The sequence below is a fragment of the Heloderma suspectum genome, chromosome 4, assembly GCF_057233095.1.
Source record: "Heloderma suspectum isolate Gila_16-S chromosome 4, 16-S_ref, whole genome shotgun sequence".
NCBI lineage: Eukaryota > Metazoa > Chordata > Lepidosauria > Squamata > Helodermatidae > Heloderma > Heloderma suspectum.
In genome coordinates, this window is record NC_139461.1 from 242,936,135 (window position 1) to 242,963,889 (window position 27,755).

General features: G+C 43.8%; 1 protein-coding gene across 1 annotated transcript; it reads right to left on the reverse strand.

Annotated features, from left to right (window-relative positions):
* Positions 1-973: 973 nt before the first annotated feature.
* Positions 974-21,905, reverse strand: LEMD2 (LEM domain nuclear envelope protein 2). The gene is made up of 9 exons (XM_084853004.1): positions 20,621-21,905; positions 19,151-19,191; positions 18,271-18,346; positions 15,943-16,019; positions 15,165-15,244; positions 9,233-9,378; positions 7,442-7,543; positions 4,413-4,515; positions 974-2,960 (listed from the first exon to the last, which is right to left on the reverse strand). The coding sequence occupies exons 1-9, from the start codon at positions 21,684-21,686 to the stop codon at positions 2,810-2,812; spliced, it is 1,842 nt and encodes a 613-aa protein (XP_084709130.1). The 5' UTR covers positions 21,687-21,905; the 3' UTR covers positions 974-2,809.
* Positions 21,906-27,755: the final 5,850 nt, after the last annotated feature.

Genomic DNA, 27,755 nt, shown 5'->3' on the forward strand with positions numbered 1-27,755 from the left:
TATGTGCTCTGTGGTATGTTGGTGGCTTGGGGGATTTGCTCTGCAAAAATCTTATGAAATCAAGAGGATCCCTGCCAAGGATCCATGTTTTTACACTGCGGCTGCACCCACGAGTGATGGATCTGTGATTTTTCTGGTTCAGTCCACGGAAGCAGATATGCTCTGTGACTGGATGGTTTTGTGGGTCTCCCCTTTAAAAATCCTATGAAATCATGAGGATCCCTCTTTGGTGTTATGGGTCCGTGTTTTACCAGTCCCCATGGTATATGCTTTGTTCTCTGCTTTGTTCCGCCAAACGAGAGTGGGAAGGGTTAAGGCTTCCTCTGCCATGCCTGGCAGAGACTGGGGCAGTTGCTCTTGGTGGTTGCAGCAGAGGCAGAATAGGACTGGGGCCGAGAAATGCCATGGAGCATCCCTCTCAGCTCCTGACCCATCCCGCCACCACCATCATCGCACACAATGGCAGCTCATCAGGAGGCTGCTCAATTATCAGGCAGCTCACGCACCCCAATGCACCCCCTGGGGTGTGTGACCCCACTTTGGAGACCACTGCTCTAGCCAAATAACATTCAGACAGTCCTCTCCTCTCTCACAATGAGCAAATGGAGGCTGACTGACAGCAAAGCTCACTCCCCCCCACCTTCCCCTGCCTTTCCTGATGGCCAGATCTCTCTGAAATTGATACAACTGGCGCCTCTGCGTCCTCTCACCTTTCCCCCTCCATGTGATGTTTCAAAAGTTGATAGATTTTGGAGACAGCCTGTCTGGACTGCTCAGAAGGCATAAGAAGAGCTCCGAATATACGAGGCCGACAAGGAGCTTTGTGGAGGAGCCACTTCACTTCGGAGTGCCTTGGTGCTGATCTGATCTGCTTTTTACCATGATGAAGCACCTCTGAATCAGCTTGCTTTGCCTCGTTATTCGGGCTTCATACCAAGGCGGTGCACAGCCCTAATTAATACAAGCCAGTTCTATTTGTAACAAATTTTAATTTTGCAAGATAAAATGTACAGAGACAAAGTGTATAATAAATAGCACCAGCCCATCTACATAAAAATAAATGAACAGCTTAATCAACTATACAAAATATTGTTTTGGCATTTCTTCTTGAGAGTCAGATGGTAAAAAATACCCACAAATGTTTTTTTAAGCCCTAAGAATGCAGGCACTGTGGAAATTTTTGCAAACATCAGCAGAAATTAAAACACATTAAAAGGAAGGGGTTACCCTCATTTGATTATCTCCTTTAAGCATATAAGAGGGGTGCGTGCGTGCGTATAAAGACTGCTAATGTCATGGAGACATCTGTTAAATTTCTTCTTTTGCTCTAATATGCCGCCTACGCTACAGATGGCAACATGCGGGGATAAAATTCAACTGAATGCAGGATTTTCTTCTACTTAACCAATAAGACCTCCTGGTGCTTTGTTTTGGGAGGCTGCTTTTCCTTGCACCGATTTCAGCTGATGAACCAGCAGGAGGCATATAATGAATTGCTGTGTGCTGCTGAGACAACCTCGAAGGACAGCTAGGTGAAAACTCCAATCCTTCAATTTTTCAGTATGGCCAGCAGGGGGAGCAGAAGGGCAAACTTCAAGTTCAGACCATCACCACCACTTGCAAATAAATTAATGTGATAGTTCAAAGAAAAAGCGTAAAAAAGGTAGCATAAAGCCTCAACCAAATTTGCCTCAAGAGGTTCATGTATGCATATATTATTATGAATTCATATGTACTCTGTCCAGTGGCTTTCATTACAGCCACTGGACAGAGGGCCAAGTTCACTATTTGCAGGTACAAGTCTAGAGCCAGTGATGGAATGGGATGTCATCATGCAAGTGCCCCAGGCTTTAATGCTGCAGCAGAGATGAATGGCATTGTGGCACATGACATTTTGGTATACTTCCCCCCCTCTCAACAAATTGGCATAAACATGAACGCGCGGCAATACGCACAAAGTACATTACTATATTGCTGAAGAACAGCTTTCCACTCATTGCAGTATTGTCCAAATACTTGATCTCTGAGACCATTTTTTATATTGAGCATTGCAGGCACCCTAATCGCTCTCTTGTACTGCATGTGACACAGAATATGGCTGCTGCTTTCCACCAGACCATTTCTAGACACATGGAGGTCTTTTAACTGTATGCTTTCTACCGTTTTCACAAACATGTGCTCAGTTATGTTTGCTGAGCTGACATTAGCCTACCACTGCCTAAGGAAAAAAGCACAAAGACGGCAATCTGCCAGAAGCCCCGCTCACTTCCCCAGCTGGACTCCAAAGGCACGTGAACTTGCCCTCTCAGCCCCATCTGTCATTCCATATGCAGACGCCAGTCCTCGATAAGGACACGGGATTCCAGGTCTGTTGATTAGAGGAAGTATACCGTATGCATTTGTTGCCTACTACTATCCAGGGAATTTCTGTAATGAACAGTCCTCCTCTTTACGAGCACGCTTTAGTGGTTTTAGCGCTGACATTGTGAGCGGAAGGCCACATACAGTTTTCCGCAACATTGCAGCAAAACTACCAATGGCATCTTTCAATCAGGAAAGCAATTCTTCTAAATCGTTACGTTATAGAAGCCGAATATATGCCAGGAAGGTAGCTCTGATGTGCATCTGCGTATCTAGGTTTATATTCCTTATAGAACAACGATTGCCCTGAAGTGTCATTCCATTTCTCTTAAACACATGGACGGTGGTGTCAGGGGTACACCTCAGTAGAGAAGACAGGACCTTCCCTAGCTAGGAGGAGGCACATTGCCCTGCAGTGTTGAAACATTGGCTTGGCCTTGGCTCGGGGCTAATGGTCTGAATCAGAGAGATAAGTAGGCTGCGTCCAACGCCACACCAGCATGTCCTCTCCTGCTACCCTGTGAGATTCCGTTTGAATCCGTGACTCGTTGGAAGCGAGGAAATCCACTGCCCGGTCCCAAACACGCTTCATTTTTTTCCTGGAGGAGTAAAGGGGACACGGTGATCTAAGCTGAACATTTACCCATTGAGCATTGCCTAAGTGATCCTTGACCTCCAAGGCAAAAGAAAAGCACAGTACAGGTAAAGGGGCTTATTGGTTAGGGCAGGGGTGGGCAGAAGGTAGGTCTGGATCTACTTCCAGATCTTTGGATGATTGGTAATGGATCAGCAAAGATTCCTGATCCCCCCCCCCCCCCCCCGGGGCAATGGTTTAATAATAGCAACAACATTACTTTGCCTCCCCCCCCCCCCCCGCCCGAAAGAAAAATGCTACTGCTGAAACTAAGAAAGCATTACAAGCAATGAAAAAGCATTTTCCTCCTGGAGTGGATTTTTGTGTGGAAGCACTGTGAACTCTGCTTAGTTCTGGGTTCCTGGTTCAGAATTCCTGAAACAAATTCCTGGGTTCAGAATTCTTTTAATTTGAAGTATATGCCTTTTTGCATTAAGATTCAGTTGTTGGAACCTGAGGTCCTAGTAAAAAATAAAACAAATCCTGCAAGCTTGATGTCTGGCCATCCCTGGGTTAGGGCATACAGCACACACGATAATGGCCTCTGCTTCCATGCAGCAAAGAGAAACTCAGGAATGGCAGTAAGCACAAAGTCCTAGTTTGTTTATTTATTTATTATATTTGTATCCCACCTTTCTTTCTCCTTAAGGAACCCAAGGCAGTGTACACAGTCCTGCTCCTTTCCATTTTAGCCTCACAACAACCCTGTGAGGTAGATTGGGCCGAGTCTTTTCCTGTGCAAACTCAGGAATAAGGCTAGCAGGGTTTCATAGATATCGGAGTGAATGCCCCTGCTGTGGTGTTGGTGCTGGTTAACTCTGCTTTTAATTCTGAATCCAATAATAAACAATGGTGGATGAGAACATCTTTTGTATTTGCCACTTGTTGGCATGCATTATTCTGCTTCACTTTGTTCTCACAATAAGCTGAGGTGTGAGGGACTAAATTATGGTCTAGTGATTAGAGCACAGGGATCCTAGCATCAATTTTATACTGGCCATCTTCTGAAAGTCCAAAAGAAACTCCTCCCCAATCTGCATGTTACTATAAATTACATACACAGAAACATCCAATGAAATTAATCTGCAAAAGGTTCAGGTCAAACAGAAAAAAATGTTTTCTCAAGGAATGAATAATCAACTTATGGAATTTGTTTCCACAGGGTGTGTAATGGCCAGAAGCACAGATGGCTTTTTAAAAAAGATTAGGCACACTCATGAAGGATAGGTCTATGGATGTTTATTCACTATTTGTGAAGGGGAAAACAGTTCTTATGCATACCAGAGACTGGTGACAAATGATAGGGCATGGCTGCTTCCTTATTCTGCTGCCCAGGGACAATTGGTTGGCCACGGCCAGCAGACTGACCCCCACATCTACACTATGAGTTTATGAAATAAAGCAAAGGAAGGCTCACCTATCCTGTGGTGGAATGAGTGTGTCTCTGATGTGAAGGATGCCTACGTACGGGTACCGTTCCAGATTCTGCTCCCACTCTTTGTAGTGACCCTGGACAGCAACTATTGAGAGAACAATGCAATAAGTCAGGAAAACATGCAAGCAGATGAAACTGAGAGCAATTTATTTATTTATTACATTTCTATACCGCCCAATAGCCAGAGCTCTCTCAGCGGTTTACAAAGATTCAAACATTAAAAATACAATATACAGAGATTAAAAACCATTTACATAAAAAACACATGAAGAGACAATATACACGAAAGAAACATATATCTAAAACAACTTCAAACAATCTCAAAAGTAAACAACCATAACCATAAGACATTCCAGGATCGATTAAAACTTATCATATGCTGCTCAATGCCTGGGAGAAGAGGAAGGTCTTAACCTGGTGCTGAAAAAATAACAAGGCACCAGGCGGGCCTCATTGGGGAGATCATTCCATAATTTGGGGGCCACCACCGAAAAGGTCTTCTCCTTTGCCGTTGTCTCCTGAGATTCCCTTGGTGTAGGCAGCCAGAGGAGGGCCTTAGACGCTGAGCGTAGTATATGAGTAGGTTCGTGCTGGGAGAGGCGCTCCGTCAGGTATTGTGGCCTCAAGCTGTGTAAGGCTTTATAGGTTAAAACCACCACCCTGAATCGGGCATGGAAACATACAGGCAGCCAGTGCCTGTGGGCCAGAGTCAGTCTTAAATGTTCAGACCTGCTGGTCCCCGTTATCAATCTGGCCGCTGCATTTTGCACGAGCTGCAGTTTCTGAACCGTCTTCAAAGGCAGCCCCATGTAGAGTGCATTGCAGTAATCCAACTTGGAGATTACCAGAGGATAGACAACTGAAGCCAGGTTATCCCTGTCCAGATAGGGGCGTAGCTGGGCCACCAACCGAAGTTGGTGGAAGGCACTCCGTGCCACTGAGGCCACCTGAGGCTCAAGTGACAAAGATGGCTCAAGGAGAACTCCAAGCTATGAACCTGCTCCTTCAGGGGGAGTGCAACCCCATCCAGAACAGGCTGAGCACCCTCCATCCGGTCAGAAGAACCACCCACCGATGGCATCTCACTCTTGTCTGGATTGAGTTTCAGTTTATTAGCCCTCATACAGTCCACTGTCGCAGCCAGGCACTGTTTAGCATATCCACAGCCTCACCTGATGAAGATGACAAGGAGAAATAGAGCTGCGTGTCATCAGCATACTGGTGACAATGCACCCCAAAACTCTGGATGACCGCACTCAACGGTTTCATGTAGATGACATCCAGCTCTACCTCTCTTTCTCATCAAACCTAGGTGAGGCAGTGGCTGTTCTGAATCAGTGCCTGGGCATGGTAATGGAGTGGATGAGGGCCAATAAACTTAAACTCAATCCAGACAAGACGGAGGTACTGTTAGTGGGTGGTTCGTCTGCCTGGCTAGGTGATATTCAACCTGTTCTGGAGGGGGTTGCACTACCCCTAAAGGATCAGGTTCGTAGTTTGGGGGGTGCTCTTGGATCCAGAACTGTCACTTGAGGCACAGGTGAACTCAGTGGCACGGAGCACTTTTTATCACCTTAGGCTGGTATACCAACTACGCCCTTACCTGGACAGAGACAGCCTAGCTACAGTTATCCATGCTCTGATAACTTCTCGTCTGGATTACTGCAATGCGTTATACGTGGGGCTGCCTTTGAAAATGGTCTGTAAACTTCAGCTGGTCCAAAATAGGGCAGCAAGATTGTTAATCTTGGTAGGGACTGGCCAACGAGCTCTTATTATGCCAGTACATTTCCAGCTGCAATGGCTACCAGCCCATTTCTAGGCCCGATTCAAAGTGCTGGTATTAACATTCAAAGCCCTTAATGACTTGGGGCCAGGTTATCTGAAGGATTGCCTCCTCCCATATGTGCCTGCCTGGACCTTAAGATCATCCTCAGCGGCCCTTCTCCATGAGCCCCTTCTAAAGGAAGTGAGGCGGGTGGCTACTAGGAGGAGGGCTTTTTCTGCTGTGGCACCCCGGCTGTGGAATGAGCTCCCTAGTGAGGTTCGTCTGGCACCTACATCGTATTCCTTCCAGCGCCAGGTGAAGACCTTTTTCTTGTCCCAGGCATTTTAGCTTTCTAGACTTTTAGCTTTGCTGTTTTAAATCTGTATTTTAAATCTCCGCATTGCTGCTAGCTTTTATTCTGGTTGTATTGTTATACTGTGGTTTTAATGTTTAAAATATTTTATAATGTTTTATTGTGCGCTCTTTGGTTTTAATTTTTGTGAACCGCCCAGAGAGCTTCGGCTATTGGGCGGTACAGAAATGAAAAAAATAAAATAAATAAATTAAATTGCATGGGGGACAGAACTGACCCCTGTGGAATCCCATACTGGAGAATCCATGGGGCTGAGCAATATTCCCCAAGTACCACCTTCTGGAGCCCACCATCCAAGCAGGAGTGAAACCACTGCAATGCAGTGCCTCCCACTCCCAGCTCAGACAATCATCCCAGAAGGATACCATGGTTGATGGTATCAAAAGCCACGGAGATATCAAGGGGAATCAACAAGGTCACACTCCCCTTGTCTCTCTCCCAACGTAGGCCATCATACAGGGCGACCAAGGCTGTTTCCATGCCAAAACCCAGCCTGAACCCTGACTGAAATGGATCTAGATAATCGGTCTCATCCAAGAGTGTCTGGAGCTGGTTGGCAACCACCCACTCAAGAACCTTGCCCAGGAAAGGAACATTTGCCACTGGCCTAAAATTACTAAGATTTTCCAGGTCCAGGGAGAGTTTCTTTAGGAGTGGTCTCACTACTGCCTCTTTGAGGCAGCCCGGGACGACTCCCTCTCACAAGGAGGCATTAGTCACCTCCCTGGCCGAGCCAGCTGTTCCTTCCCTGCCAGTTTTTATCAGCCAAGAGGGGCAAGGATCCAGTATGGAAGTGGTTGCATGAACCTGTCCAAGCACCTAAGCACCTAAAACCTTTTTGCTAAGTTTTGATCATCAGATAAACTCTACCTATGATTTTCTGCACCATTTTATACATGGTTCGCTCCTCTTCTTCCCTTTTCCGCCAGTAATACTTCAGAAGAATCAGAATTCCCCAAAGGAAAGCTAAACCTATAAAAGGAGGAACAAAGATGAGATCTTGTGAATACAAATAAGCTTGTAAGTTAGGCTCTGAGAACGGAATCTGCAGCTATGTCCCATGTCCCAATGTAACCCTTAAGATCAGTAAATCAGTCAAGAGCATCCTCTAAGAATTCCCATCCATGCACCCAGCTTAAGACAGTCATATCATGCAGAGAGGTGTTTCTTGGTGGCTGCCATACAACTATGGAACGTTCTTCTCTTGGAGACTCAATAAAGCCTGGCTATCATTTGCAATCTTTATTAAAAAAAAATTCAGACTAGCTTTAACGGTAGAGATTGTGTTAAAAGATGGAAATTAAGTGCACACACACACGCACCCCCGCCCTCAAGTTACTGTTGCCTGACCTAAGCCTTTGGGAAAGGAGTGAGGTTCAAACATGAATATGTAAAGGACTTCACATCAACTTGGCAGGTCACCACAGTATTTCAGCCTTTCAACAAGCAAGCTCATAGCAGCAAACTTGAGGTTATTCCAATTTTTCCTCACAATTTATGGTGACTCGCCCAAAGTCTCCATGGCTGAGTGGGAATTTGAACTCCACGTCTTCCAAGTCCAAAGACTAAGTCCAATTCTACATCTGCTACAACACACCGGCCTCCTAAAGGCAGACGGATGGTAATTTCTCCTTATTTTTGCTCTCATTTATATCAGAAGTCCCCAACATGGAGCCTACAGGTGCACTGCACCCACAGGGACCTCAGATGGTGCTCATGGAGCTCTCCACTCCCTGCCCCCTTCAAAAAAAAAAGTGTTTTTTAAAATAAAAACCTAGAAAGATGTTAGGGCCACAGGTTCTCCTTCCTGTTCTGGAACTTGCTGCTGATCAGCTGTTGATGGGCAGGTACAGAAGAGTTGCTTTCTGTCCCTGTCCAATCTTCTGACCACACAGACCTTTCCCTTTTGCTCTCTCTCCCCAGCCCCTAGCTTTACTATTTCTCTCCCTCCCCTGTCCCTAGCCGCCTTCTTTCTCTCCCTTTCTAGCCTCTAGCTTTGGTCTTTCCCCTCTACCTCTTTGTCTTGACATTTTCCCCTCCCTCGCAGCCTCTAGCCTCACTATTTATCTTCCCTCCCCGCACCGCCTCTTTAGCTCACGTTTGACTAGTCAGGCCTCCATGGTAGCCCTCATTTAACTAGCCATATCTTCTGTGGGAGCTATTTTGTAATGGTGCCCACAGCACTTTCTCAAATTCCCAAATATGCCCAGGGTCCAAAACCGATGGGGACCCCCAACCTGTACCATTCACATACATATTTTCTGCAGGGAATTCCCCCTATTGTGTGTGTATCCGAGCCATCTAGAGGCTTTTGCTTAAAGCCTCTAGATGACATGGCAATGCATGAGTAAGAATAATGAGTACTGCACTGCTACGAAAGAAAACAGGGTATGAACACAGCTTTGTAAGGTAGAGGACAGAATCCATTGGGTTAAATGCAAAAACACAACTGTGTGAAGTTGTGCTGCATGCACACGGTTGGTGATTTTCAAGAAATGGCAAATATTCATAATATAGGAGCCAATCTCTTGTCTGCTTCCTGCTGTTAGGCCACAAGCTTAATTATTCGGAAATTTCACTCATTGCCATACTTCCCTTAACTTTCTAGAACCTCATGCTGTGCAAGACTGGGGATCTTGGCTGACAAACAAACAAACTTACTCCAAAAGAATATAAATAGATTTGTAACAGCTGTGCTTAGTGCCCGTTTGAAACGGCAGCCTAGCCCTATCCGTGGACGGGTAGATTCGAGACAAACCACCTGGTTCACAGCAGTAACTGGTTCTGAAGGCTTGCTGCCTTGCAACCTGATGGGAAGAAACAGAAAGAACCCTTAATCAAATAATGCAAAGAATCCAATGGTCCATATTAATCAGGATTATAAACATGTTAACGCTGCTCACTTGTCCATCACTTGGTTTAGAAAAGACCTGAGTTCTTGCTGCTAGCCTTCATGGAACACTTCCATTGACTTCTTACCAGCAGAAAGCAAGACAGATGGATAGGGCTTTGGGAAGGCAGCAGTTAGGATTGCCCCCTGGCAAAGTGAAGTCCTCTTCTGGAGGGTTTTTTTTTTTTTTGACAGCACCTCTCAGTGTGCAAGGGATTAAATTTTAAATTGGGTTCCCTCCTCCAGTGACTCCACAGTGAACAAGTGAAGGTGTGTGTGCTTTTTTCCTTGAAACAAATTATCATAGTCAACTCAGCTGGAAAAAAAAATCAAGCACACCTAAATGAAAGGACGAAAAACCCTGGTACACCTCAACTTTATTCTAAAAAAATTATACAATTGGGAGAAACTTCGTACTGCAAAATGAGTTCCCACAAGGCAGTACAAATGGTAGCTAGGATGATTCCAGTTCCCTCCCAGCCACAAAACATAATTGTGGGAAACTGACCAACATTTCAGCATTGGTCAGCAGGGCTTTACGTGAGCTATGATTTCCTGAGGATCCAACAAAGTGAAGACTGAAAAGGGAGCTTTAGTACAGAGGATAGAATCGAGATATTTGAAGAAGAGATGTGCCAGGGAATAAAAGGGGAAAGCGAATGGGAGAAACGAGACGACTATCTGAGAGGTTATCTGACAGGGTGTGCATCCAAGCTGTGTGGATACAGTAACTGTATTTGTCAAAAGCCACTGAAACTGTATCTCAGAAGTTGAAACTGGAGAGAGAAAGGGATTTCCTGTAAAATGTAACAGAAAGTAGTACAGTAATTACTATACTCTAAGGGTTTCACTCTTAAAGGCAGCCTAGAAAAGATTTTGGATTTTTTTTTAGATTTTACTGTACTTTGGGAGATTCTACTCTTTATTCAGGGATGCTTGCTATAGGAAATTTGGAAAAATGTGGTAGGATTCCCATTTTGCAGCTCTTTTCAACAAGCATGAATCCAGATGATCACATTTTTGACTACTAACTGATGTCATGCCAATGTTGCATTTCATAGCTTATCATACACAAATAGTTCAAATCTGCTTCCAAGAAATCATGGCTGAGTGCAAATAAACCCTTGCTATGTTACACTGCACCCAACTTTTTACCCATTTTCTTGGATTATTTGTAGTCCAAGTCTCTAAAAGACCTTAAAATCGCAGCAGGGCTCCTGAGCACAGCTGTTTTATTTGGTTCTGCTCTTAACAGAACAGTGTCAAATAAGTTCACACAACATTAGTTGAAAAGCCTGCAGCAGCTTTTTAGCATGCTGTACATTCTTACTGAGTTTCATATTGAGCTGCCAGAACAGGATCAATTTGCTCAAGTGTTGATGAAACTCTTAATTATGGTGACTACAAAAGTGGAGAGTGTATTTTGTGCTTCCAGGCTATGACTTGTAACAGTGAAGAAAATCTTAATTAGAAAGCACTGAATTCCATCCCACCAGCAATTCTAAGCATGTCCCTAAGGGAACAGTGTTTAGCACTGTGGAGTGTTCACATACGAAGAATAGAAAAATAGAGTGCATTTTCAAACATTAGGTTGCAAAAGAGTTTTAGATAATGAGATCAGGGGAGGAGGGGTGTTTTGATACTGCTCACAGCCTCAGGCTTGCCAAATGATTTCACAGCAGTTATAGAGTTAACAATGTAGATATATTATTTCTGAAATCTGATAAGGACTACTGAACTGAGGCACTGGCATGTACTGATTTATATGAAAACACAGTAAGACAGTACCTTCCGGATCCTCTGCAAAACATTTAACCGCAACTGTATTCCCTAACAGACTAGTTAGAATCTGCTATTGTGAAATTGTATGCAAAGTTATTTGCGTATAAATTCAACTGACTTCAGAAGGGCCACAAAGATAAACAGTTTTAGAGTTTAAACATGAAGGATTCTGTCTTATTGAAAGATTGCAACGATGACCTGGGGCATAGCTACACTACAAATGTAAATAGGTTTGATGCCATTTTAGCTACAATGTCTTCCCCCAGTGAACTGTGGGAACTGTGGTTTTGTGAGTGAGCTGGGACTTCTGTGAAAGGGAATTAAAAGCAGTAATTCCCAAAATGTTTGGTCAGAACTGGAGCCATGATGGTTAAACAGGTTTAAAAATGGTTTAAAGTATATTGTGAAACATTACCCCACATGTTATTTCCAAACCTACAGCAACTTCGAATTAGACAGGACTACAAGCTTAATGTAAAACAGTAACTAATTGGAGGCCTATGGGAACTTCAGCAGTGACGTTTGTACACCGGGCTTCAAATGAACAATGCCAAATAAATATTAGGGCGCAATCCTCTCTGGCTGTCTGTCAGCCTCTGAACTTGGAGGCTGGCAGGCATCCTATTCAGAGCGGGAGGAGCGCAGAGGTGATATCTGCCTCCGCACGTCCCTCGCTCTGCATTTTAGCTAGACAGGAGTTTTTTCCCTTGTAGCTGAGGTGGCGGGGAGGGGGAGGGATGGAGACTGGGGATAGCTCATATCCCCCACTCCCCCAGTCCCCTCCCTGCCCACCGGCATACCCCCTTTCCCTCCTCTCCAAGCTTGCGAGCTCGTACAGGCAGCCGGCGGGGTTCTCTCCACCCCAGCTGCAAGGAGGAGGGGGTAGGGAGCTCAGACTCCTGGATCCGAGGTCAGAGCGCTGTCTCCAGCCTCGGACCTAGGATCTGAAAAATCCTATGCCCCTCAGATGCTGTCTAGGGGCCACAGGATTGCTTTCTTAATCACACAGAAACAACAAAGATGAGTGGATACGGAATAAACTTAGTACACTAGCTGACAACCTCCCCCACATAAGTAACTGCAAAGGAACGCACTGCAAATTGCTTTTATACATCTTTCCTGCTCACCAAAATAATTGTGCTTTCAAATAGCACATACGTATGTGAGAGCTTGAAAATATAATATTTATAAGGGCTTTCTGCTTGCAGTGAGTGACTCTTGATATCTCCCTCACAGTTCAAGAGAGTAATCTATAATATCAGGACGAGACAGGCAAGGAAGTCCTTGTAAATATATAATAGGCACTCAGGGAGACTTTGCAATTTTTCAAAGAGCTGAGGAAAACCTTGGGGTGATTTGCACAGGATGATGTTTGGTCTTCACGTACTGTCTGCAGCCATCACTGTACAAACAAACAAACTTCAAGAATGAGAGCATCAATGAAAAGAAAGCGAATACACATTCTGGTTAATCCAGAATCAACTCAAGTCAGCAAGAATCTTGCCATTTATGCCAATGAGCAAGTTAGCTACACTTTGAAGATGTGATTGAGACTATCCAAACGTTTATTGTATTTTTCCCAGCCCCAAACACCATAAAATAGTCCTGTAATGCAACTACATTTACTATGAGCACAAGAGAACTGGAACAAATGCTCAAAGTGAAACACATCCAAAGTGAATCTCCTGAAGTCAAAACATATGAAACCGAGGGAGGCACAGCTAAGCTCATATTCCTACAACTTGCATAAAGTGCTGTGGTATTAAGGCTCAATCACGTGAAACCAAGAAAAATTAATAAATATCTCTGAGGACTGGAATCAATTTTATATTTCATCTGAAATATCAGAAAAGGCACAGTGTCCTCTTGTTACAAAATGAGAGACTATCATATTCTGAACTGTCAATATTTTAACACACATGATTAGCAGAGAGAAGCAAGGTTCACACAAACTCCATCTCCACATGCTGAAAGAATATGACAGTGGGGCTGTGTTCCCACTGTTGCTGCATGTTCCTCTGCATGTTTGACCAGCATGGGAAAGGGCTCTACATGCAAACTGATGCATATGAGTAGAGCTTCTCCAGATGAGAGGGGATCCGGCCCAACAGGCCCTGTCCTTATGTGAAACTGCTCTAGGCATGTACATCAATATACATACACAGCCCTTTCCTATGCCAGCCAAACATGTAGATGGCAGGGAAGCACTCCCACCCCAGGTATCAGTGCACTGTGCATCAGCAGCAGGGGAGCAGAACTAGCCTGTGCAGCCCCACCACCACATGATCTTTCAGTACACTGGAAGTGGGCATATAAACCTTCCTAGAGTCTCAGGTTTCGCAGTTTTGACATGCCAAAAGCTTTGCCTACCTTGTATGATCTAATGCAGCTTTCCCAAACCTGATGCCCTCTAGGTGTTTTGGACTTCAACTCCCAGCATTCCTGATCATTGGCCATGCTGGCTGGGGCTGATGGGAGCTGAAGTCCAAAACATGTGGAGGGCACCACGTTGGGTATGGCAGATCTAATGAGATCTCAGGGTGAGGAATGACAGCCAGTCAGTGTACATAAGATGTTAAATTACAGAAGAGTAGCAAGTGTTTGAATCACTAACTTATTCAAAGATGCTTATCTCACTAGTTGCTGAACAACTCCTGGTAGATCACAATAAAGCACCTAAGAGAAACAATAACTAAAAATAATGATTAGTATAGAAGCTTAATTGACTAATTGGTTAGAGTAATAACGAACAAAACCTTTTGATTAACTAAAAAGGTGCTTCAGATTAATTAGGAAGCAGAATTTTAAGGTTTTTTAAAAACACGAATACTTAACAGAAGTAATAGGTACCACCTTGGAACGAGTGTTCCTGCTTCTCTCATGCTCAGGAGGGAATGCCTCTTCTAAGATGATGCTTGCAGTAATACAGGCTCATCATCTGAAGATGTAGAAAGTATGCTTTCTGCTTCATAATGATTGTTTTACTTACATCAGGGGTGGGGAACTGTTCCGGCCCCAGGGGCCTGAATGCCTTCTGGCTCATCCCCCGGGGCCTGGATGATTTTGGGGGGCCTCCCTCCTGAAGCTCTGCCCCTGACATCATAAAGGCCCCTTTCTCCATGCAGAGAGAGTCATGGCGCAATTGTTCCTTCTTCTCTATATATGAATGTAACTAGTTCCCAAGTCCTTCTGGTTGTCCATTAACCACTGCAAAGCATCCAAAGACTTTTCTCCAGAGTAGCCAGTCACATTCCCTCCTAGTGCTAGAGGCTCCCTTTCTCTAGTACTGGGAATCTGCAGACATATCTCCAATCAGTGATCGGAAGTAAGAGCAGGTTTCCTCTCTCACTGCTAGAGAAAGGCTGCCTTCCCTGAGCACTGGCGGGGTCTAGGAAGGAACCTCCATGAGCCGGAAATTCCCCATCCTGACTTAACATGCAAATTTAGATGTGTTTAATTGGGAAATAGACCTAATAGCCACTACACTATATGTCACAGATACAAAAAAAATGTAGTCTTATGGCAGGCCTGTTCAACCTGTGAGCTATGAAGCTACACAGCCACCAACCAGCAATTATGACCTGCCAGATGCCTGGCAACCCATGTTTTTTGCAATCTGAGGCAGGCAGCAAGAACTGATGGACTATGAATCCTGTCATGGACTCTGTTCAACCTAATGGGAGTTAAGTTGTGCAGAAGGGCTCAAAGGCAGATCAAATGCTAATCTAAATAAAAATGTCTTATAGAGCCAGGCCCAAGGAGACTTCTGTAGTTAGCTTGTTCCAGAAGGTTGGAGTCTCCACAGACATAGCCTTACCCTGTTTGTTTTCCAAACAGTCTCACCTTTTTCCCTGAGCAAACCTCTCTGCTGGATCTCAAGGGACAATAGGCATATATTCAACACTGTTCCTATTCACTTACCATATTCCCGAGTCCTTGTGGTTCTCCATTAACTGCTGCAAGGCATCCACAAACTTTTCTCCAGAGTAGCCAGTCACATTCTGTAAGGAAGCATGCCTCAAAATGTAAGTTCTGCATTCCTCTGTCAGTAAGAGATTTTTGTATAAATTCCTTTCCCCCTATCTATTTAATTGATTAATGTTCTACCTTTTCTTCCTAGGGAATTCAAGGCAATGTACATATTGCTCCCAGGTATTCTGCCATCCAGACCTGCTTAGCCTCAGCTTATGTTGTTGTAACTACTGTACAACTAGTTCAGGAACCTTTTAAATGTATTTAAATGAATGTAACTAGTTGGAAAGCTGAAGAGACCTGTGACACATTGGCTATAATTATACAATCATCATATATGATACAGGAGTACACACCATAAAATATTATAGTGGTGTGTAAATAAAGCACACTATCAGCATTTTTTCCTATAAAGAGGTATAAAGTAGAAGGAAAACGATGTGTTTTATATTGCTTTGTGAGCAAATATAGAGAAATCCAAATGCCAGCAGCCCTAAAAGGCAGGAACCTTTTGTTTCTCAAACACAAAAAGTAACTGCAAATCTGAGCAGTCAGGTTATTTATACTTCTCAAAGAAGCAATTTTTTTTTAAAAAAAATGCCAGGCAAAGTAACAGCTGGAAAAAACAGAATGGCTGAAGGGGAAAATCAAATGGGGACTTGTTTTTAAAGGCAATAAATAGCAGATATGAAGAAATACATCAGAAATAAATTCCAGCTTTACTTACCTCTATATAATCCTTTGTCTCACTAACTGGAATGCATTTACTTTCTAGATTTGTAGGGTTTCCACACTCAAAGCTACCTAGGGGGAAAAAGAAAAAAAGAGAGTTACCTACGTGAAAAGAACACAATTTTAGGCGATTAGGAAACTTGCCAAATAGCATGGAAGCACTGAGCCAAGTTGCCTTTTAAATCCCTTTTAGCACTGGCCAAAATGCTTGTGCAGAATATATAGATATATACTATTATATAGTCAGATTAGTTTTATGACTTAACAAAATGTGTAGCTGCTGTACATAGAGTAGCATAAGGCAATCCAATCTTACGTTCACTCTGTAAGTAAACATTAGGGGGGTGAGAAAGGATTGCTGTCTTTCCTGCCTATTGTAAGAGTCCCTCTGTCTATGACAGAAATTGTTGTCAAACAATGGTCCAATGCCAAAGAGACTGAGGTTTCTTATTTTCCATTTTTTCTTGTTTTGCTTTCCCTTTTGTGTTGGGTCTTTTTAGATTATAAGCCTGGGGGCAGGGACTGTCTTGTTTTTATTGAACCGTAAGCCATTCTGGAAATCTTTCCCACTGAAGAGCAGGGTATAAATGCAGTAAATAAATAAATATTTTTTTCAAATCTCTCTCACCTATTAGGTCTTAAAGCTGTCAGAATGGCTTTGATGTTTCCACCAGATAATGAGGCAGCAAACCCAATTTTAAATGTATTAGTTAACTTAATTCTTCAGTGGTACAAGCAGCTGAAGTGGAAAGATCATGTTCATTTTTACTGAACACTCAGGCCCCCACCCACAAGCAACTATACAGCTTTGTTGGCAACAAAGGACAAAAGCAGCTACTGATTTTTTTTAGTTCAGAAGCCTTTTAAGCATCTTCCTCCAAAGGGTGGCTATAAGGTAAGTAAATATGATGGTATGCAAATAAATAGCAAACTAGTTTCAACAAAGCTCTAGAATCACTAACACCCAGGAAACAAGCCTATTACATGAAACACTGGAATAAAATTCCGTACCATCCTCTCTCCCTGCATATAAGAATTAGAGAAGCAGCTTTAGCCAGCTACAAAAATGACTCTTGTAATGACAATAGCAAAACATTTAATGATCCAAGATACCAGCTAGCTGGAGTGAGAGCTTAGCTACACAAGAAATACTAAAACAGCAGCATCCTATGTATGTTTACTTGGAAGTCCTACTGTGTTCGGTGGGCCTACTCCCCAGTAAACATGCACAGGATTGCATCCTAATGAACTTAGGACACTGTTGGTGCAAAAGAAACATTACCTAGCAGCAATCTTCATACGTTTTCCATAAACTAATCTCTATCATAGAGATAGCGATTACTCTATCAGTAAGGCACAGTTCAGTTCTGCAGTGTGAACTGGGATAAACACAGATTGAGAAATGTAATACTTAGTAGAAAAACTGGATTAGCTAGGGGAAAGAGAGTGCATGCATTGCTGTGATCAGGAAAGCCATTCCAGGCAAAGCTCCACATACAGAATGAAAGAAGGGACATAAACTTACTAGCAGCTGGGAACCATGGGCAGAATCCAGCTAAAGTCCTACTTAGAGTAGATCCATTGAAATGAATGGGACTTCAGATAGTCATGACTAACTTAAGAATAATTCATTCCAAGGGTCTATTCTAAGTAGGACTTTAGCCGGATTCTACTCCATGGAACCAACTGCCCAGGGAGGTGGCAGGCTCTCTATTGTTGGAGGTGTTTAAGCAGAGACTTGACAGCCATCTGTCAGGGATGCTTTAAACTGGATTCCTGCTCTGAGTTGGACTCAATGGCCTAAATGGCCCCTTCCAATTCTATGATTCTTTCACAGGAAAAACTGTACTACTAACATCCTTTGAGAAACCAAACACCAATGTCTAACTCTCCACTATGCTTAGTACTATGTTTTAACTGGTCATCTGCTAACAAACTAATATAATGGAAATTGCTGGATTCTGTTGGCCAGCCCTTTAAAACGATGCAATGTATTTATGGACGACAGGCCTTGAACTAAACTTGCAAACTGTTCCTATATTTTGGAAATGGAGGATTGAGTGGTGTAAGGACACTTGAAAACGGAAACCTTAAATCCCAAACCAGAGTAATTTCTCCTGCTAGGTCATTATGTTAATAAAATCAAGCTCAGATTTAGAGATGCTCTTTTCCCTATATTTCCTCAGGTAGTCTTCAAAGGGAAACAAGACAGTTTCCTCCAATCTCTTAAATTAAAATTAATCTTGGAAATAGCTACCTGGCAGAGATGCCCATTGTTACTGAACATTCAGAGTGATATGTTTAAGGAAAAATCAGAACTCACCAGCTTGAATTGCAAGGTAATTGTATAATTCATATAGTATAGTCATTAGTATTTCTTCTTGTTTTGCCTGACAGTACTGAAAAGGTAGAGAGAAAATTAGTCCATAGATCTTTAATTCAACAAGCAACAAGAAATTAACATGCAATGTTTAATTGAACATTTTCTCATCTGCCTTACTAATGAAATTAAGGTTGGACTCATATGACCTCTCTTTTCCTCCTTGGAGGTTTTCTTTTCCTTTTTTTTTTTTTTTTGCTAAACTGCTGTATCTTGAGGAGTAATGGGGTGTGGATTCAATATGTATTGGTCTCCTTCATGATACTCAGTTTAGCCATCATGCTTGGGTTGAGAGCACAAATACTGTGTGATCCTTGGACCTCAAATTCTTATATTCTATGAATGATAGATGAACACTAATCATAGATCTATGTACAGCAAACATCCCAAGATCACTGAGCTATCCTTTAAACTATCCACACTATACTAAGGTTTGTCTTATTCAGCTACATATTATGAAACAAGTCACAGCTACATGCAGATATCAGGAGAGATTAAAAGCTGCTAGCTCTATTTAAGCTTGTTATCGAAAAGTAGCTTTGCAGATGAAATCCTTGTCACAAATCAATCTTACTTTTGTTACAACTAAATATTTCTGTAAGAGCAAGGATTCAGATTTGCAGCAGCTTAGATTTATATGGTTTGAATGATTATTCTTTATCCTAACCTGATAAAAAGCAGCCTATTAATTCTGCATCAATAAATCATTAAATTCCTCTTGGAAAACAGCAGAGGCTCACTGCTATAACACCACTAAGTGACCTACACACCACATTTAAAAATGAAATTTAACACCTGGGACCCCATAAACAGCCACACTTACACCATCTGTATTTTTTTCACAATCCACAGGCAACAGCTTAACTGTGAATGAAAAGAGATAAGGATTAGTTAGTTACCTGTCATTACATATTCCTGACAAGGCCTGAGAGATAAACTTTTTTTCTAAAATAAAGCATCTTGTGTCATTTTAAAGATTACCAGATTTATTGTGGCATAATCTTACATGGATTACAGCCTACTTTGTTTTAAGATTATCACAACTACTCCTCTGGCATTATTTAAGCATACAAGTCTGCTAAACTTGCAGCACAAACCTAACCACGTTTTTTAGAAATGCCCCATTTTGTTCAATGGGACTTGCTTCCAAACAGAGCATATGCAGAATTTAAACTGCATCTAATTGTGGATATTGTCTCATCAAAACAAAATGATGTGCATCGCATGGTAATCAAGCAAGAGAAACAAATAACATACATTCTGTACTCATGTCAAAATAAGGACATTTGTTTATTTTGGAGAGGGTCTGGGGTTTGATTTTGAACATAATTATAGATAGAAAATGTGATTTCAGTTCTTGAAGACTTGTGTATTAAAACACAATACAGCCAAATCTTGACGGGGATGGTAATTTGCTGTCATACAATAGGGAAGTTCTTAAAACGTCACATTGATGAAAGGGTGCAAGCTGCTTGCTTACTGATTTTTAGTATGAAAAACAGAATTCATGCTACTTTATACTAAGATAAGTTCTGTGACACAAGGGTAAGAGCTAGGTATTCTTTGCCATAAATACTGATCAGTTTTTAAAATGGGAGCACCCTTTGCAGTCACATGTATTCAACACAATTCATTTTTTCTAAATGTTTTGCAAAAACAAAGTGAGTAGAATATTGTGTGTGTGTGTGTGTGAATTTAGCATAAATTTCTAGCTGCTGGAATAGCTATTATTACTTTGGAGTGGTGGTTTGAGACAAACCAAACATCTATTAAGCGCTACCAGTGCTTCCATGTCTCAGCTACTATTTCCTACCTGTCTTATTGGAATCAGACAGTACATTTTCAGAGGATTTGAGAGGAGGATAACTCATTTGTTCTTTTCAAGTTACAGAAAGGCCTCCATTTGTTTGCTTACTCCTTTGGGCGACTACAACAGATGCACATTTCAAGATTTGTAATTATGAGGCAGTCAATATTAAGAATATATGTCTATGCCTTTTACAAACTACATTCTGAGAACACGTGCCAGGCAATTAAATGGTAGAGCCATCCTACAATGGTGACCTGAAAAGATCCTTATCCCCAGACAAATATTTTTATGCAACCATTACTAGCCTCTGAAGAATTTGAAGCCAACTTCAGCGATGAAGCAAGCTATGAGCTGTGTTTCTGTAAGCAAGAACTTGAGAAGAGGGGCCATGATGAGACCATCAGAGGAAGAAATGACGGAGCTAGGGTTGAAGAGGGAAGGAGACAAGGGTATCTCTACAAGCCAGTTAAATACTACACGTACAGTTCTCCTCAGCCCCTTCCAGCTGGGCAGGTCCCATCATCTTCATGGTAAGGATGCCCAGGAAAATTACCAACAGCCCTAAGGTTGCCAGCCACAGGAACCAGGAAAGATAAAATTCTAAGCCCCTGCCTTTTCTTCCTGTGACCTGAGCTTGGGATTTCAAGCCTATGTGCTGGCGTGTCCCATCCCAATGGGTTCTGTGACTTGGTTCTTTTCCTGTTCCTGCCCCCCATAGTAATTGGGAACTTCTGGAAGCTAGCCCAGCCTCTTTCTCTGCTCTCCATGGGGACCTGTGGGTTAATCCCTCTCCGCTCCTCCCTGTTACTGAACCCAAAGAGGAGCTGGGGGTTATCCTGCTTTCTGTCTCTAAACAGGCTCTGTTACTGAACCCCGCGCTGCTTCCCCCTGCTCTCAATTCCCACGAAGTGCTGGGACTGATGTTCTGCTCCTCCTCCCACCATTTGCTGGAGCTTAACCCCACTTGCCCTCCTCTGGGTGTCGCCCCCCACGGAGTGCGGGACGTTAATCGATCGGCGGCTGCGTCCCTTTGATAGGAGGGTGTAAAGCCCGCTCCTGCCTCCAGTTGGGCCCTCCTTGCGGTCAATCCACTCCCTCCCTCCCAGGGGCTGCCGGATATTCTCCCCTCTCCACTGGCCCACTGGGTCCTCCCGGGCGTGAATCCAGTTTCTGTCCTCCAGTGATTTCTCTGAGCCAGCCCTCTGCTGCCCGTCGCTGCCTCTCTGCGAGGCGGCTCGTGGTCGCTCCCCTCCTGCTCTTCCTCGCCCTCCTCATCCTCACTCTCCCTCCTAATCAAGACGCGGGCCCGAGGGGTCGCTCTGGGGCTGACACCGGCGGCCGTCCTGGGCCTCGTGGAGCCGCTCGGGCCCTGAGGCGGGGCCCGGGTGCTGGCGCCGCGGCTCCTCTGCCCGGCGGCCACCTCAGCCCGCAGACGGGTGAGCTTCTTGGCATAGAGCTTGCGGGTGGAATCAGTAATAGGGCCCGGCTGGTAGCCCAGGGCCAGCAGCTCCGCCCGTAGATCTGCGTCTGACAGTCCCGCTGCGGCCATAGCTAAAGGGGCCGGAGAAGAGCGAGCCGGAAGCGGCACCTTCCAAACTAGGAAGGACTACCACCATCTTGGTGGAGGCAAACAGTGTAGCTTCCAGCGGCCATTTTACAAAAACGGAGGCGCGCTCTGACATTACCGCTGAGCGCCGCCATTTTGAGAAGGTCAATTATGGGGCGATTCCTTTAAGGGGAAGCGTAGCTATTAGTCAGTCAGACTTGCAGGGAGAGTTTTCTTTTTACTACCCCCCCTCCCCCAAGCCATAGGCGTGCACGTTGCTTCTCAATGGTAGGGCACCCCCCCCTCCATATCTCTATGGTTTAAATGTTTTTTTTAAAGAAGAATTCTTGTCTCTTTTTAATGCAAAATTTGAAAGAGGATGATAAATTTTGACTTTAAAACTGTCCGCTTTCAACAACATTCACACATGCGCACGTATAGTGCAAAGGAGACTTAAGGATGCAATCCTGTGGATACTTACCTAGGAGTAAGCCTAACTGAGCACAGTGGGACTTCCTTCTGAGTAAAGTGCTCTAAGCGTTTAGTGTTAAAACAAACAACAACAACAACAACAACAACAAAACAGCTGCGTGAAGAAACTCTCAGGCGCTGCAATATACCTAGTGGACCTCTGGAAAAGCGAGGGGCAATAATTTTAATGAAAACGGATAAGAGTTAATCCTTTCGTTCATTCCTGTGTCGGGCAACTATAAATGGGGTTTTCATGATATTCCCAATTATGACAAATTTTAGAATCTTTGCAGCAAATACAAAACTACCCCTATGGTGCCTTAAAGGGTAACAGATTTCTTGTGGCATAACCTTTTGTAGACTACAGGGAGGTAAACAGTAGGGCCCGGAAGGCCATGAAATAGAAGTACAGCACAGTCTGTACTTCTTGTATTTCATGACCTTTTGGCCCCGCTGTCTACAACCTTTTTTCCACCTTGATACCCATGCCAAGATAACACTGCATCATGCATCTGATGAAATCAGTTCTAGTGACAAAAGGTTATGCCACCATAAATCTGGTCTTTAGGGTCCTACAGGACCCTGGTTAATGTGATGCAACAGCTAGCTGAAATGGGTGCTTTGATATGGGACATACAGGCTGCCGTCCTAAACACACTTTGTACGGATTAAACCTTATTGAACAGAATGAGGCTTCTAAGAAAGCATGAATTGTTCTGCCAGGCTCAAAGCTTTGCTTAGCTGTGAAGCTCACTGGATGACCCAGCAAAACCACTTAAGTTCTCAGCCTAAACTTCTCTGTGGACCGTGGGGAAAGGGACCTGTGGGAGCTGGCCCAGAGCTGAGGGAGTTGGAGACAGGTGGAGGATGCTGACAGGAAGAGGAGTTTAGAGTGCCCAAGTTCAGAGTGGGCCTTGGTAGGCTCAGGTTAGGGAGAAGAAGGCAGCCATGGAAGGGTTAATGAGGAAGTGTGTTGAAGAGGAAGGTCAGTGTTGATGGCTCCAGAATATTATGAGGAGGGTGTCCAAGAGTGGTCTGAGAGACAGACCTATGGGAAGAGGGATATGGGGATGGCTAGGGTGGAGGGATGGCCCTGTGCAATGGACTGGATCATGTGGAAGAGGAGCACAGAGCCCACTGTGAGTTGGGCCCAAGCCAAGACCCAGCTGCGGAGAGAGGGCTTGCAATACAAGCTGCATCCTAGCTTGGAACTGAGGGTGAAACAAGATTCCATAAAGTTGCAAGAAATCTGGGTTTGCAGTAAATGGACACATTCTCTCTCTCTCCCCCCCCTACCCCGGTCAAGGTACATAGTATCCAAATTCATTTGGCCCCAGAGGCAGAAAATTGCACAAGCACAGTAAAAAACACAATACAAATAAAATAACTGTCAATTTTCTGCTCTTTCATGGCACTCCAAGTCAGCTGCCTGATGTAACTGGCTCACTCTGCCTAATGTTAGGGCTGGCCCTTGTGTTCAGGGAGTTTCCTGTGGGTAGCATGGGTAACATGCATTCACTAGCTGAAGTGTGAATTATTACGTATTACCATATTTTAGTAATTGTTACTGAGGTTTCTGAAGATGTGTTTTAACTGTGTTTAAAAAGCCATTAAACTGGACTTTATTTCAGTTTATCCATTCTGAACCTTTGAGGATATGTATGATGCACACCTATTTTCAGACCCCCCCCCCCCCGTTGCTTTGGGGACTAATTTATACTTTTGCTCTTGCACCACATTTTTATGGGTGCATGGGGAAAATGAGACACAGGGTTCTTTTCTACCTTTTTCAAAAGACATTAGAAACCAGGATAAAGGGAACAGATGGAATAGATTTACCGACAATAGTTCCAAAATCATGGATACCACAGAGTGGAGCTCCTCTTTGTCCTGTGAGGCTCAGTGTTGCTCAGGAATAAGGGGACTTCCTTACTATTTTATGGAGGTGAAATGCACTAATTAATGAGTTCACTTTTAAGCAGTGGTGGATGGTGACTCCAGTTCCAGAGGGGCTGCTATTCCATTCAGGGTTTTAGTTACCACCAGGCAAAGCTCCAATGGTGCTATCCAAGGTGCTGAACCCATTTTGGGGTAGGATTCAGCACCTTGGATAACATCTTTCAAGAACTGTTAGAGTTTTGGCTGGTGGTAACTAAAACCCTGAATGTAATCACAGCCACTGCCACTGTTTTTAAGGTACTATTAGGAGGAACCTGTTTGGATGACAACGGTAGTTTAAGAAGACTATGCTTTTCGTTGTGTGATGATTAGAATGGGGAATGCAGAGAGGTTTTTTTGTTGCTATGCTTCTGCATCCTTTGTGGCTTGTTCAGTGCCTTATGACATGGGAAGCAGAGCAGAAGCACGAGGATATGAGTGGGGAGATGGGTTCACCTTACTGGGCTCCCCGACCCCCTGGCTTGAGCTACAAACCCATTACCATGAGGGGAAAAATTGAGGCTAAGTTATGCATTGTACTTTGGGGTATTTATTCAAATCAATCTATGTGGGGCGTCCAGGTCTTCTTAGATTTGCTGGAGACAATCAGAAATTGTATTAGAACAGAATGAACAACATTCTGAACAGTGAGCTGCCACTCCAGGCCCTCCTCTAGAACAGAAAGAGGGGAGAGAGTGCTTGTGCAGGAAACTCTAGGGGTGCTTTCAGATGGAGGTCTCCTAGCACTAGTTATCAGAAGGTTGTTGTTGTTGTTCAGTCGTTCAGTCGTGTCCGACTCTTCGTGACCCCATGGACCATAGCACGCCAGGCCTTCCTGTCCTGCGCACTCTCCCGAAGTGTGCTCAGGTTCATATTCATTGCATCGGTGATGCTATCTAGCCATCTCATCCTCTGCCGTCCCCTTCTCCTTTTGCCTTCAGTCTTTCCCAGCATCAGGGTCTTTTCCAGAGAGTTTTCTCTTCGCATTTGGTGGCCAAAATATTTGAGCTTCAGCTTCAGTATCTGTCCTTCCAATGAGCACTCAGGATGGACTGATTTGACCTCCTTGCAGTCCAGGGGACTCGTAAGAGTCTTCTCCAGCACCACAGTTCGAAAGCATCAATTCTTTGGTGCTCAGCCTTCCTTATAGTCCAGTTCTCACAGCCATACATTACTACTGGGAAAACCATAGCTTTGATTAGACGGACCTTTGTCGGCAAGGTGATGTCTCTGCTTCTTACTATGCTGTCTAGGTTTGCCATAGCTTTCCTCCCAAGGAGCAAGCGTCTTTTAATTTCATGGCTACAGTCACCGTCTGCAGTGATCTTGGAGCCCAAGAAAGTAAAATCTGTCACTGCTTCCAATTCTTCCCATTCTATATGCCAGGAAGTGATAGGGCCAGATGCCATGATCTTAGTTTTTTTAATGTTGAGTTTCAAACCAGCTTTTGCACTCTCCTCTTTCACCCTCAACAAGAGGCTCTTTAGATCCTCTTCACTTTCTGCCATTAGGGTGGTATCGTCTGCATATGGGAGGTTGTTGATAATTTTCCCAGCAATCTTAATTCCGACCTGTGATTCATCCAACCCGGCATTTCTCATGATGTACTCTGCATATAAGTTAAATAAGCAGGGTGACAATATGCAGCCTTGTCGTACTCCTTTCCCAATTTGGAACCAATCGGTTGTTCCATTTCCGGTTCTTACTGTTGCTTCTTGACCCTCGTACAGGTTTCTCAGGAGACAGGTAAGGTGGTCTGGTACTCCCATCACTTTAAGAATTTGCCACAGTTCGTTGTGATCCACACAATCAAAGGCTTTAGTGTAGTCAATGAAGCAGAAATAGACGTTTTTCTGGAATTCTCTTGCTTTCTCCATAATGCAGCGAATGTTGGCGATTTGATCTCTAGTTCCTCTGCCTCTTCTAAACCCAGCTTGTACTTCCGGTAGTTCTCGGTTCGCATACTGCTGAAGCCTAGCTTGTAGGATTTTGAGCATCACCTTGCTGGCATGTGAAATGAGCGCAATTGTGCGGTAGTTTGAACACTCTTTGGCGTTGCCCTTCTTTGGAATTGGAATGTAAACTGACCTTTTCCAGTCTTGCGGCCATTGCTGAGTGTTCCAAATTTGTTGGCATATTGAATGCAGCACTTAAACAGCATCATCTTTTAGGATTTTAAATAGCTCAGCTGGAAGACTGTCATCTCCGCTAGCTTTGTTGTTAGTAATGCTTCCTAAGGCCCACTTGACTTCACTCTCGAGGATGTCCGGCTCAAGTTCAGTGACCGCACTATCATGGCTATCAAGGACATTACTATCATGGCTATCAAGGACATTAAAATCTTTCCTGTATAGTTCTTCTGTGTACTCTTGCCACCTCTTCTTAATCTCATCTGCTTCTGTGAGGTCCCTGCCTTCTTTGTCCGTTATCATGCCCGTCTTTGCACAAAACGTTCCCTTGAGATCTCCAATTTTCTTGAAGAGATCTCTAGTCTTTCCTATTCTGTTGTTTTCCTCGATTTCCTTGCATTGTTCATTTAAGAAGGCCTTCTTGTCTCTCCTTGCTATTCTCTGGAACTCTGCATTCAGTTGGATATATCTTCCCCTTTCTCCCTTGCTTTTTGCTTCCCTTCTTTCCTTAGCTACTTGTAAAGCCTCATCAGACAGCCACTTGGCTTTCTTGCATTTCAATTCCTACTTTTTTTCCTTAATGGATTATCTGCAGTAGGGAAAAATATGAAAGAAGTTATGAGAAAATGGGAGGGTTATGAGTGGAAGCCGATGTTGTCTGGACTCCTCCCCCTTCATAAAATTCTGTGAATGAGGCAGTGTGATGGTGCTATAAAACCCTCACCAGAAACATCTTAGGACTTTTCATTTGAGAACAGAACTATGCCACTCCATGTGACTTTCTGACTCAAAAACTACAAGATCCTAGAGTTCATTAGTTCCTGCTGGCATTTCCTCTGCACAGGCAGGGGGAGTCTTGTACACAGGCAGAGTATGGCAGCTGACTGACAGCAGGAACAAGTGATGAGCACCATAACAATCAGCAAAATTGAGATCCTAGGGACAGTGTGAGCCAGTGCTGGTGATAGGATTTACAGGCCCCAGGACATATGTGGGTAAATGTGTTAGGTTTCTGGCATCCAGAGTGCATAGAAGAACTGAGGGACAGGGAACAACATCTAAAAGGCTTTTATCACTTTTTATATGTAATGAATACACGCCATACTGCCATGTCTGGCTATAAATACAAACCAGGCAGGCAGAAACGTAAGGAACTTAAAGGGAGCTAAAAGAAGGTGAAGGACACCAATTGATTTTCCAGACAAGGGATTGTGGGGGGTGTTGGGATCCATGTTATGGGTTTGTTCTGGGACTAAAGAAATGGTGCACTGCTGATAATCAGGGCCCAATCTGCACAGGTGATTTAGTGTGGAAACAGAGCACATCAGGGTCATCCATGACACATGACATTGTTGCCACCCTGCAGCAACAGCGCAGCTTCCCTCTCAAAAAGACGCATTTTCGTAAAGTCCTTTTAATGTGGCTTTTTTTCCTTAAAAGTGACTCCCATGTAGTTCTGCTGCAGTGTGCCATTTTCCCCGAATTAAATCCTGCATACTGGGCATGCTTAGGGGTATGCCGGTGACCTGGCTGT

Excerpts from the sequence above, each read along its gene's own strand:
- LEMD2 (XM_084853004.1), bottom strand. The coding sequence starts at position 21,686 with ATGGCCGCAGCGGGACTGTCAGACGCAGATCTACGGGCGGAGCTGCTG. Across the intron at positions 15,245-15,942 it reads AGACAAAGGATTATATAGAG|AATGTGACTGGCTACTCTGG; the intron begins GTAAGTAAAGCT and ends GCTTCCTTACAG. Across the intron at positions 9,379-15,164 it reads CACAAGGACTCGGGAATATG|GTTGCAAGGCAGCAAGCCTT; the intron begins GTAAGTGAATAG and ends TCTTCCCATCAG.